Source organism: Chiloscyllium plagiosum, unplaced genomic scaffold (genome assembly GCF_037043375.1).
Source record: "Chiloscyllium plagiosum isolate Xiang-an unplaced genomic scaffold, Cpla_swu_hap1 HiC_scaffold_17, whole genome shotgun sequence".
Taxonomy (NCBI): Eukaryota; Metazoa; Chordata; class Chondrichthyes; order Orectolobiformes; family Hemiscylliidae; genus Chiloscyllium; species Chiloscyllium plagiosum.
Window position 1 is genome coordinate 70,444,880 of NW_028270155.1, and position 13,097 is coordinate 70,457,976.

Sequence of the window (13,097 nt, forward strand, 5' to 3'; positions counted from 1 at the left end):
TGGGGACCCAGCTTGACATCCCGTCATGGCAGGTGGTGGAATTTAAGTTCAATCCTCAATTAAGAGTCTAATGATGATCACGAATCCATTGTCGATTGTTGGGGAAAAACTCATCTGGTTCACCAAAATCCTTTAGGGAAAGAAACTGCCATCCTTGTGTGTTCTGGCCTGTACGTGACTCCAGGCCCACAGCAATGTGGTTGGCTCTTAACTACTGGGCAATTAGGGATGAGAAATAAATGCTTCCTAGGCAGTGATGCACACATCCTGTAAATGAATAAAAATATGCAAAGGAACGGTTTGGAGGGATATGGGCCAGGTTCTGGCAGGTGGGACTAGATTGGGTTGGGATATCTGGTCGGCATGCTGTACATCTCTATGACTCTAAATCTGACACACCCAGAGTCATCAATAGCTGACTAACAAAAAAGCCTTGAGGATCATGTTAGAGCCAGATTCCTATTTTGAAAACCACAGGCTTCAGTTTGAAAGTAAAGAGCTGGAAGATGATGAATAGGGTGAGAGTGACGGAGCCCAGGAGAAAGCATGGGCTGTTGGTCTGAAATTCAGTGCGAAGACAAGCAGAAGAATTGGTCATTGGAAATGTTTGTTGTATGCGCACTAATCTGCTTCTGAAATTTAAGGTGGTCCTGATGTTGTAGCATTTGGTGCCACATTGTGGGATCTGTACACTTACGAGGAACCCAATTTGTCTGCAGCAGGATACAGTTCGGAGGTGGGGACAGGCACCATCCACCTCTTTTCAGAAAAGTGCAGCTATCAATACTAGCTGGAGGCAGGACAGAGTCTATGCAATCGCAAGGACAAATCCCACTCACTCAAAACCCAGGGGAAGTCAGTCTTAATTCACACACTGAACAAAATGGCCACTCCTGCTCTGGGCCCTGGGATTATTAATCACCAGAGATCAAAAAGCTATATGTACTGATGGGAAGCAATTAATTCAAAAAACAGGATTTTTTTTATTAAGACACTGTACAATTCCCAAATGCATTGCAGTTAACACGACAACAGTACAAGGAAGAGCTGCCAAAGGAGGGGCACTAATAAGGATACACATGCATTTATCACCTGGCATAAAACAGCCAAACATGGTACATTGCTCAACCAATAAAATAAAGCTCATAAAAACAAAAATTATAAAGGGTGGGGGGGGGGGGGGGGGGGAGAGAGGTAAGCACAATACAATTTCTTAAGCTGAGGAAACATTGTATGCAAACATGTGACAATAAAGTTGTAGTATTTCAAAATGATTTTCCTCAACTGACTCAGATACTATTAAAATACAAGAAGAAAAATAATATATAAATTCTTCCTTTGCAAAGCTACTGTCTACAATGGAATGACCATCTGTTGTCTTATGATACAATATAAACATCTGATTTCTCTAAAGTGCTATATTGAGATGAATATCAATTTACGAAAGACCATATTATAAATTCTACAATAACTGGCATGTGTTGATTTCAAATGTCCCCCTCACAAAAGTACAAAAATAATTTTTTTTCTTCTTGAGAACCAAATAAAAAGTGTTATCTTACATTCTTATCATAAAACGCCACCCATAAATCCCTAACTAGACAAAGCAAAATGATAAAACAATCCAAAAGGAAAATATCAAAGACGCTGGAAAATACTCAGCAGGTTTGGTCGCATCTGTAGACAGAGAAACAGAATTAACAATTTAGGCCAAAATATTTTCCAGAAGTAATGAAAAGTCACTGTCCTGAAACACAAACTCTGACTTTCCCTCGCCACAGATGCTACCCGAGCTGCTGCACATGCCCAGCATTCTTTTGTTACTGTTAAAACAATCCAACTGTCTTTAGCTTAAAAGAAATGGGAGGAGTCACTAGCTTTTACAAGGACTCAAACAGTCAGGCAGTAGATTTAAAATGTGTGACGTTGGCACTAGGCAAAACTGAAACTTTGTTTATTGAGAAAAGGGGTGGAAAGCCAAAGGATCTCCTACCCTGCGGGACCTTAACTCCGATATCCAGTGGTGACAATCATACTTTCACCCCCTCATTTTCAGTAAAATGTCCTCTACTGCCTAGTAACTAGCCTCATTCTATATATACACAAACACACACACACAGACACTCTCACACAGACACAGACTCCCTCTCTCTCACATACACACACACACAGACACACACACACACATCTGATCTTTTAGCTCAAACAATGAACAAGGGACTTATGACAAGTTAAGGGGTCCAGGAGATGAAAGTAAGCCTGAAATTAGGGCCACTTTAGATACATCTCTTGTCTTCAGTATTTTTAAGAGTTTTCATCCTTTTAGGGTAGTCTTTCAGGGTGGAAAGCTTGGGTTTTACACCACGTAAAGCCTTTTACATTCAAGTGTAATTCAGCTATCTATTAAATCAAAATCTCTTTTGACAATTAACTGTCAAGCCCCAGAAATTCAAACGTCCATACAAAGAATGTAGGGGGCATGTTTAAAAACTCCCTTTTAAAATACCTTCAAATTAAAACCGATACAAAAATCGAGGAAGCCATTAACCTCATTATTCTCTTTTGCCCAAGGATTATGGGTGGACGGGAGAGAGGCCCAAAAACAGCTCAGCAAGCTCCCAACCAAATCCAACATTAGAACATTGCTCATGGGTTCAATAAAATTTAAAATACAAACAGGCCTTCCTTTCAACAAATCATGGGTTACTACTTGGATTTGAGGCAGGATCCTCAGCCAGGTTCCATGGTGTGGTTTTTCTGTTATACTTTCAGAGAGTCAGGTTTTAAAACAACAGAGCTCCAGGTAAGGCCAATGCTGGTGTTGGAAACTAGAAAGATCCGACAGCAGTGAGCCGGCGATCGATGAGCAATGTGTACAGACGGTTGGAGCCTTTCGCTCTGCATGTTTAGTGGGGAGCCTCTAAACCTCTCAGGAATCGTCAAGGCATATTTTACCCAATTCCTCCTGTTACCTGAAACCAAAATGGTTTAATTGGGGTTTTTGATTTAATGGCCCTCCTGTGTGCTAGGAAACACAAATTTGACTGCAGTACCTCGACAATTTAGATACGAAAGGAGGGTCCAAGCCCCCATGAGCAGGAAAGCAGTGAAATTCAAAAAGACTGCAAGAGAAGAGGTAGGTGAAGACAGTGAACAGCTAAAGGATTTCTTACACAGAACAGTATGCTGCTCTGATATTGAGAAAGTTTGAACTGGAACAGGAGAAGGCCGCAGCAAGGAGGACAGAAGAAGAAAATGCATCAAGTTGTGACAAGGAGGAAAGAGAGATTAATCTCTCCCCCCAAGTATGCGAGGGAGTCTCTCCACATCAAGGTAGTGTTCGTGTCTTGGGTGGACATTAGCTCCAAGGAGAGTTTAATCTGATCAGGAGCTCAAATGGAAGTGTTGAAGATTCATGAAAGGGGAGGGGGACAAAGGATATCCAAATCAAGCAAAAGGAGGTACTATAAAGCTTTTACAAAAAGTTGCTTTGCCTCAGGCTTCAAATTGGAGCACAGCGTCCAATGTGATATCTTCATATCTTCAAACAGCAGCTGAAGACGTTGGATACCATGGACTGTGGGCCCTGACAATATTCCAATCACAGAACTGAAGTCCTGTGCTCCTCTAAACAAGCTGTTCCAGTTCAGTTATAACACTGACATCAACCTGACAACATTGGATAACATGTGAATATGTCCTGTGTCCAGAGTCAGGGATAAATCCTGTCAATTGCCTTCCTACAACTCTACGCTCAATCATCAGCAAAACGATGGAACACTATCAACTGCAACGTGGAAAGAAATAATCTGCTGTCCCTCAATTTGAGTTTCACCATGTCCCCAGTAGCTCTTGACCTCATTACAGAGTCTCGCACCAAACATAGATGAAAAGTGCGGAAATCCTGAGATGCAGTGAGTGCCACTTCCATTGACTGCAATGCACTTGTGGCATCAAGGAGACCAAATGAAACTGAAGTCAATGGGACTCGCTTTTGGTTGGAGTCATACCGAGCATAAAGGAAGATGGTTGTGGTTGTTGGAAATCAATCCTCTGAGCTCCACAACATCTCTGCAGGAGCTCCTCAAAACAGGCCCAACTGCTTTCAGCTGCTTTGATGATCTTCCAGCCATAACTGCAGGAAGTATGGTTGTGTTATCGTCAGTGAAAGATAATCAGTACTATTCCTAACTTCTGAGAGACTGAAGAAGCCTGTGTCCAAATGAAGCAGCCCATGTTCACATGTGATAAGACCTGGACAACATCCAGGACAACTGGACCTGGACAACTGATTTTTGGCAGCTAACATTCCTCTCACACAAGTACCAGGCAATAACCAATGTCCAACAAGAGAGAATCTAATCATCACCCCTTCACATTCAGTGGCATTTCTATCACCAGAACAGTCCTTACCAAATGCTGGGGATTACCTTTGACTAGAAAGTGAATTGGACTAGCCACATTACCACTGCAGCTCTAAGCACAGGTCAGAGGTTGAGTAGAAACTCACCTATTGTCTCCCCAAAGTCTGTCCACAATCCACAATGGGAATATGGTGGTATATTCCCCATTGCCTGGATGAGTGCACTTCCACCAACACTCTAGAAGCTTGACAGCATCCATGTCAGAGCAGCCTGCTTGTTTTGGCACCCTATCCATCAATTTCAACATTCACTCCCTCCCACACCGATGCAGAGTGTGTACCCTCTACAAGATGCATTGCAGAACTCACCGAGGCTCCTTAGACAGCACTTTCCAAATCAATAATTGCTTTTGCCTTGAAGGGCAAGGGCAGCAGATATATGGAAACACCACCACCAGCAAGTGCTCTCCCAAGCCACTCAGCACCCCGATTTGGGAACTCTATCGCCATTCCTTCACTGTCACTGGATCAAAGTCCTGAAACTCCTTCCTAACTACTGTGGTTTCTCTACAACCCAAGGCCTGCAGCAGTTTAAGACGACAGCTCAGCACCATCTTCTTGCGAGCAATGAGGGCTGAGCTACCAATGCTGGCCTAGCCAGTGATACACACAGTTGATGAATAAAACAAAAAATCTGGGCAGAACCCTTCAGGAAGTATGTCAACGCCTCGGAGAGGGCGCAGAAACACTTTACGAGAATGGTAGCAGAGATGAGACACCTCATTGTGTGGAAACAGTACCAGCTTGCAGAGTAGACAAAGTCAATGGAGGTTTCAACAAAGCATTACAATCACGAGAGACTTCGATACAATAGATACCTACATAAAACAACGTTGGTAAGCCAAGGTCTGAGACCCAAGCTAATTGGCAAGAGGTGAAATTTCTAATCTCTCTTCTAACGCAAATTGTTATCAACTGCAATGTACTGCCCAAAAGGATGGTCAAAGTAGATTAAATGGACACTCAAAAGGGAAGTGGATAAACATGGGGAAACAATTGAAGAGCTAAAGAGCATCGGGACTAATTTCATAGATCTTTCACAGAGCTTGCAAAGGCACCTGCGCATAAATAGCCTCCTTCTGAAAAAAGGAAAGTGAGTTGGAGGGGAACATCTGAGGTGAACTGTCAAGCCAGAGTGGCGGTTCCCATCAGTATTGTATCTGTGCAACATTCTAGCCGGTAGATATAGCACCAGCTAAGCGCATGAATGTGTTGATAACACAGGAATGGGAAACGTTACATAGGAACACATTGTGCTTACCTTGAAGAAAAACATAAAACCAAAGGGCTTCACTGAAGAAGCTATACCTTGATGGCTAGTAACAGGACAAGTGAAGGAGAGAGAAAAAGACACTGATACATACAAATGAGAGAGAACAGGGAGAGACAAGAAAGATGTGCGCAAACGAGAGAGAGAACACAAGCAATCTGGAGTGATCGGTCCAGATTGGGCCATCCTTCAGAGACACCAACTCTCTCAGTCAAACATCTCAATGAATCTCTTTAATGCCACATCTGGGTAAACAAGGCGATCGCTATGAACGGAGCAGGTCCAGAGGAGATTCACCACGATGCTGCCTGGAATGGAGCACTTCAGCAAAGGAGAGAGGCTGAATAAGCTCAGGTTGCTTTCTTTGGAGCAGAGAAGGTGGAGGCAGGAACAGCTGTTCACCTTACTCAAAGGTCAATAGCTAGGGGGCATAACCTTAAAGTGAAAGGCAGGAAGTCTGACAGGATTTGAGGAAAAGGTTTTTCACCCAGAAGGTGGTGGGGGTCTGGAATGCGTTGCCTGAGAGAGTAAAGCAGATGAGTACTTGGATGAGCACTTGAAATGTCATAACACTCAAGGCTATGGGCCTAATGCAGGCCAGTGGGACTAGTGTAGGTACTCATGTACTTTTAGCGGTACAGTCTCAATTGGCCAGAGAGCCTCTTCAGTACTGCATGGTTCTATAAATAATGAGGGTAACTGAACTGAGAGCATAAGAAGTTGGCCCCTGTGAAACCACAACAAATCTCAGTTGTGAACACTGCACGCTAAGAGACGTGACTAGTCCCTGAGTGAGCCACGAGACATTGCCCAGGAACTCACCAAAGGTCAGCAGTAGGTCAGCGAATAAAGACAGCTCTCCTGGAAGACTATTAGTGCTCACTGTGGTCTGTGTCAGGAAATACAAGGGGCAATTCGGTAAAACTTGACAGGAAGAGAGTGTGGTCATGTGTAGGGGTGGAGTTCAAACAATGGACCCAGCACAGCACAGGAAGATAGTTCTGTACTATATAAGGCTAGTCTGATGTGTGGGAACATTCAAACCAGAATCACCTGATCTCACAGCTACAAGTTATGAAATAAAGGACATTCTCCTTCACCTTAAACAGTGGGTCCCTGGTCTGAAACGTCAGCTCTAGTTCGGCTGGTCGTAGAGTGAGCGAGCCCATGAACTACTCTCAGTTCCTCCCTGTCAGATATACCACTGCACGCATCTCCGACACAAACTGGATTCCACCCACAATTACCTCCAGTTTCTGACTGTTTGTTTCCCTTTAAGGCAACACTTTAACTTCTTAGTGCAACATAAGCAAAGCATTCAATTGAAACATTCACTCCTTCCACGACTGACCCACCTAGCAGCAGCGTGCACAGTCAAGATGCACTGTAACAAGGCTCCTTACACAACACAGTTCAAACTCACAACCTCTACTACTTAGGAGAGCAGCAGATAATACATGGGAACACCACAACTCTCAGTTCCCATCAAGCCATAAATCATCCTGACTTGGAAACGTATCGTCATTCCTTCAATGTCACTGGGTCAAACTCCTGGCCCACCTTTCCCAACAGCATTGTGGTTGTCTCTACACCAGATGCAGCGGTGCAAGACAGCTGCTCACCATTCCCCCCTTCAAACAGAGCAACTAGGGATAGGCAAGAAATGCTGGCCCAGCCACTGACATTCACATCTCATGGACGGACAGAAAAAAAAACATTGTTTTGCAGCGTGATCAACGTTTCACTGAACTCTCATCTCGGGCATAGAGGAGGGAAAGGCATGCAGAGATAGAAAATCATCTAGAACCGGGGCACCACGTAGACTGAACATGACAACAGTGCTGTCAGGCTAGATACCAACAGGAAGTGAAACAACTCAATGAGTTCCCCAATTCCATCAGCTCACTCTTCTCCTCTAGATATGAAGCAATGAGGATGCTAGGCCCTCTCTTGTTAGTGTGCTACCTTTGTAGTGAGACGCATTGTAAAACAGTGACACCCAGGGGTTCTAAGCATCCAGACTTCCCTGAGCCCCAGCGTGAGGCAAGCCCCAGTAAAACTCTCAATCACTATCCCACCCCCAACTTGTCTTCAAATCCCCCCAGGAGTTAACGGAATCCACCTCGAGTCAGGCCAAGTGGCTGAGCCATTTAAGATCCATATTATGTTTAACAAAGGAATGGAGTTTGAATTTTAGCACGATGTGTATGTGCAATGTCAGGCACAAGTATGTTTCGCTTAAGGTGAGCCATTCTGACTTTACTTGCTCTATAAACAATGCCAAGGTCACCACAGTGACAATCACCAGGAAACAGCCTCAGCACCATCTTCACCCATGAACAAATTGGAAGACATCAACTAGGGAAAGCAGATTGTCATGACAACTGGTGGCAGTGTGACTTTTGACTGTACAACTGATTGTGCTTCTCATGGGCAACATCAGCAGCCTGACAGTGGTCCATGAGGGGAGCTCCTCAAGGAGTCAAGAAAATGGGAGAAACAGGTCGGGGAATGGGGGGAGTTAAAAATACTTAAAATAGTGCCACAGGTTCACATCCAAGCTGACAAGGTCACTCGAGAGTGACCGTTCTTTGCAATACACCATGAGAAAAGCAATTTGCACGTCAACTCTTCAGTGGCGATGACATTTCAAGAACCACCCTTTGGAATCACCAACTTTGGAACTACCCAAATAGGCTTTCCAATCCCTTTCAATGGAAGGTCAATTCTTAAAAAGCGACAAAGAAGTCACCAAATGATCCCAGCACAGAAGAAAGCCATTCGGGCCATCCACTGGGTGAGGTTTGACAGCGTTCTTGTCCATTTGCACCAATCTTATAATCCATTTAGCCTGGATGAGCAGGATTGCATACATTGGATGAGTAGAACAGTGGGAATCAGACTGGAAACAGTGTCCAAACCGACATTAAAAAGAGGCAACACACCCGCAGTTGTGGAAGATTACAAAGGTGGATATTGAGGAGGAAATCAGCTTTTAAAGTAACCTGATCGAGAACAAGTGTTGGATTAAAAATAAAATTAAGCACAAAAACAAAACATCCTCATCTCAACTTCTAAACTGACCAAGGTTTATAATGCCCACCTGCCACGGAAGAGACTATTCGATCTGGTGAGGTCGTACGTTGAACAGTTAGTGGAAGGAGATAGGGCTAGTACTGAAGAGGCCAGTGGCACGATCCATTGAAAGCAGATGGGGGAAGGGAAAAATGTCTCGACGATAAACAGAAGGCAGGCTTGGCACCAAAAAGCATGAGAAGATGGCTTTTCACATGAAGTGTCAATCCAGAGCAGCTGACTCCAATCCAGGTATCTGGAAGACCAATGTGATTCCCAGGCACCACCTCCAGGGGTACCACACAACGAGATCAATGATAGAGTTAGAGCCAGACGTCTGCTTGGCCACTAAAGGAACAATCAAAATATCTGAGGACGTGGAGACAATTTTAAAAAAAAGGAAAGAAAACCAATAGCAATTTGGAAACCATCCATCTGTTGACAACCTTTGCCTCTCCCATTATTTCTTCACCATATTCAGATGCAGTTACGTCAAAAGTTCATCTCACTCCAGGGAGACTGACTTAGAATTTGCAAAAGACGTCTGTTTTTTAAAAAAAAGTTTTTTTTTGTTAAAAAAAAATGTTTTTTTAAAAGTTCAATACACAGCTGACCGACTGCAAAGTTTGTTGATAGGTCAAAGGTTAAGTATTGGCACATCAAATAGATCACAGACGCCTTCGCTGTCGTCGAGGTTGAAGTAATAGTCGTGGTCTCCTGGTGGCGGAGACAGCCTCAGCAGAGGAGCAAACACTGTAAGGGAGACAGGACAGGTGACACAGTTAAACAACGGAGCACACAACAGGAGGCACTCAACGTGAGGCCTGGCTGGCAATGATGCAGGAAGGAGGAATCACGTAGACAGGTCTGCCCAGCTGCCTCTCAGTGGTCACAGGGAAACCCCCCACCCCCTCCAAAGCCAAATGAACTGTACGTCCCTGAAAGGGCTCCCATTCCTCTGAAATGGTCCAATCCAGCCATCTCTTAGAGCTCAGACACCAGAGAAGAATCTCTCCACCCTACCCTTCCCCCACTTCTTGGGGTTCCCATGTTTGAAATGCTCACCTTCTGAAGACATCAGCTCGTCTATGAGGTCGGAATCCATACATTCTGCAAAACAGAAACAAGGAATCTGCCACGGTGTTGCAAGGTGACCAAGTAATGTGATACATTTGTGCCAGCGAGCACCGAAGCAGCTCTATCTGGTCTCCAGACCACCTCCCCACTCCCAGCCAATCCCTCAATCTGCTACAGTGGGAATCATAAATGCCCAATCATTTCCAAATATAATCAACAAAGCTATAGCCACACTCCCCAGGCACTTATGTTCCTCCCCTCGGCTACTTTATAATGAAGCTTCCAATTATAAAGGGCACTATTCTTTCTTGGAGTCCATTCTGGTCATTAGTCATTTACCATGACATTTTAAACAAAATCATCTCACACAATATGGATGTTGCTAGCTGGATCAGCATCAATTGCTCACTCCTAAGCATCCTTAACAAGGTGATGAGCTGCCTTCTTGAACTGCTGCAGATCTTGAGGGTGCAGGGGTGCCCAGTATTGTAGAGGAGATCCAGGGTGTTGACCCAACAACAGTGAAGGAATGACTATCTAGAGCCAAGTCAGGACAGTGTGTGGTATGAAGGGCAACTTGCAGATTGTGATGCTCCCACACAAATGCAGCCCCTTGTCCGAATGACCCTTGGTGAGTTGCTGCAAAGCATCTTGGGAATGATACGGACAGCTGTCACTATACATCACCATACCCTGGAGTGCCAGCCCTGCCTCATTGGATAGCACTCTCACTGCGGAACAAGGTGTTGCAAGTTCTACTCCAGAAACACATGCACATGTTCAAGATGTACACTGCTTTGCAGTAGCAACAGAACATTGCACTCGCAGATGGGACATTAAAACGTGGGTCGCTGCCTGTCCTGATGTGGAGACAGAAGATTCGCAGGAGGAGCAGGGAACCTTCCACGACTCTCTAGCCAAGTATCCATCCCGCAACTCACTAAAACAGAACACCTGATCATTGACATTATCACACGGCTGTTTCTGGGAGTTTGCTTTGCACAAATTGGGTTTCACATTTCCTCTGTTATAACAGTGATCACACACCAAAAGTTGTTCAGTAGCTGTAAAGCAAAGTTACCGTTCCTTGCTGTAACACTGCACACCTCAGAAGGTTGAAGGAACCAGGAAAACCTGAGGGAGCTCTGGGGGAAACCGAAGACAGCCAGTGCTGAAAGCAGGCCTCCCTCGCGGTAGGGAGTGGGTCCAACTGGAAATGGAGTTCCAGAGACTGAACAACAGCACATTGATGCAGACAAGACAGAAAAACTGACAAACACACACATGAGCAAACTCAGCCCCAGTTTAGCAGTGGGGACTTTCCAGGTTAGACTTGACGAAGCCAGTGCATGCAAAGACAAGTCAGATGGAGGAAGAAAAACTACTAGGCGAAACAGAACTGTTGGAGATGAGTCTTCGTCGAAAACAACAGGTGGACAAACAGTAAGAGATCGTCTGGCTGGGGGTGGGACTAGCTTGCCTGGTGAGTTTTCACCCCAGCTCACAGCAGCTCCGACATGCTTGATGAAGGACCCTCTCTCCTTACTCCTTGCGGGTGGCAAGGGCAGAGACTGAATCTGATTGTAATGACCCCAGGTCACAAATGATCCAAACCTGGTCTGTCTTCAGTTAAGAGGCGGTGGGAGTGGCTGGTTTGAGACTGGAGGGTCACAGTGATGTGGAGGCTTGACTTTGCTTTTTCCCCAGTCTATATCTGAGAATACATCACTACACTCAACCACAACATGGGATCCACTTAACTGACTACACCTGTAAGCTAAGGATGTGCCACAAAGTTCCCTAATTGTGTGGTGAACCTTAAAAAACCCCACACTGTCCAATTTTAAACCAGATAATGTCCTATAGTGTCTCACCCCCACTGCCTCGGAAATGGATTATTTTACTTCAGGTCATTTGGTAAATAGCCAATGGAAGGAGATACAGATACAACTGACGAGGTCATTGGTCCAATCCATTGAAAGTAGTGGAGTAAGATTAAAAGTCTTGACAATAAACAAACATTTGGGTTTTTAAAATTAGTGAGCATGGCTTCTTGGAAGGCTTCCCGAAACAGCAATTTGGCATTTTATGTCCCACAGTCATTAAGTCACCAGGGTAGTGAAAGACTTTGCATTTATATAGCACCTCAGGACCTCCCACCACACAAAAGCTGATGAAAGGACTTTGGGAACATAGTGGGGGCTGCTTTGATTTTGGAAACGTGAGAACCACTGCATGCACAGCAAGATCTCTCAAGCAAAGTAACCTGGCAACCACAAACAAAAGGATGCTGAAGGATCAAACAACAAAATCCACACAGAACCAGATGTGTTCTGGTATTAATTCCTGTATCTCAACACTGGGGAGTCCCAGCACACCAAGTTTTAACATGGCTTGGTACACCAAGGGTGAACTGGTCCCAGCAGAGACAATACTTCCACTCTCCATGTTTAGGGGATACTTCAACTGGAGTAAGGTAACGTGTTGACTGGGCCCAATATTGATTTGGTCTCACCCTATCACATCGTGGCCGGTCACATTATTGCAAAAAAAGTGTTCCAAAATAATGCACCAGCTTATAAAGCAGTAATTACTGCTCCAAACATTTGAGGAGATCAGCTCCAATACTGAAAATACCTCAAAAAAGGAGCAGCTTTCACATCACAAATTTTTCCCATCCTCCATCTTGGATTACCTGGGGCTGTTTTCTCTGGCTCATCGGAGGCGGAGGGCTGACCTTATAGAGGTTTATAAAATCATGAGGGGCACAGGGAGGGTGAGCAGCCAAGGTCTTTTCCCACAGTAGGGGAGTCCAAAACTAGAGGTTTAGAGTGAGAGGGGAAAGATTTAAAAGGGACCTAATGGGCCTACTTTTTCACACAGACAGTGGTGCGTGTATGGAATGTGCTGCCAGAGGAAATGGTGGAAGCTGATACAATTACACCATTTAAAAATGTTGTATGGATGGGGACAGGAATAGGAAGGGTTTAGAGGGATGGGGGCCACTGGGAGTAGATTAATTTAGGATTTCTGGTCAGTATGGATGAGTTGCACCAAAGGGTCTGTTTACACGTTGTACAACTTTTTGACTCTCTCTCTTCCTTGTCACTGAACACAATTCTTCCAGCCACATTCAGATGCCTCACGTTAAAATGGCAACACTGAATGGGGTAGAATTCAGTGCAGAACCAGGCACAGGTTGCGTGTCAAGAGGTGGAGAGTGCCAGGTCAGGTCTGAACAGGGTGAACTCA

The 13,097-nt window shown here is 44.7% G+C and overlaps 1 protein-coding gene across 1 annotated transcript in view; it reads right to left on the bottom strand.

Annotated features, from left to right (window-relative positions):
- Nucleotides 1-963: 963 nt before the first annotated feature.
- The window catches only part of e2f4 (E2F transcription factor 4), a 28,667-nt gene continuing 16,533 nt past the window's right edge, over nucleotides 964-13,097 (bottom strand). Inside the window, exons 9-10 of the mRNA XM_087996062.1 lie at nucleotides 9,834-9,878; nucleotides 964-9,521 (exon numbers count right to left, since the gene is read on the bottom strand). Coding sequence (XP_087852188.1) covers nucleotides 9,406-9,521; nucleotides 9,834-9,878 — 161 coding nt within the window. The 3' untranslated portion in view covers nucleotides 964-9,405. The remainder of the gene's footprint in view (nucleotides 9,522-9,833; nucleotides 9,879-13,097) is intronic.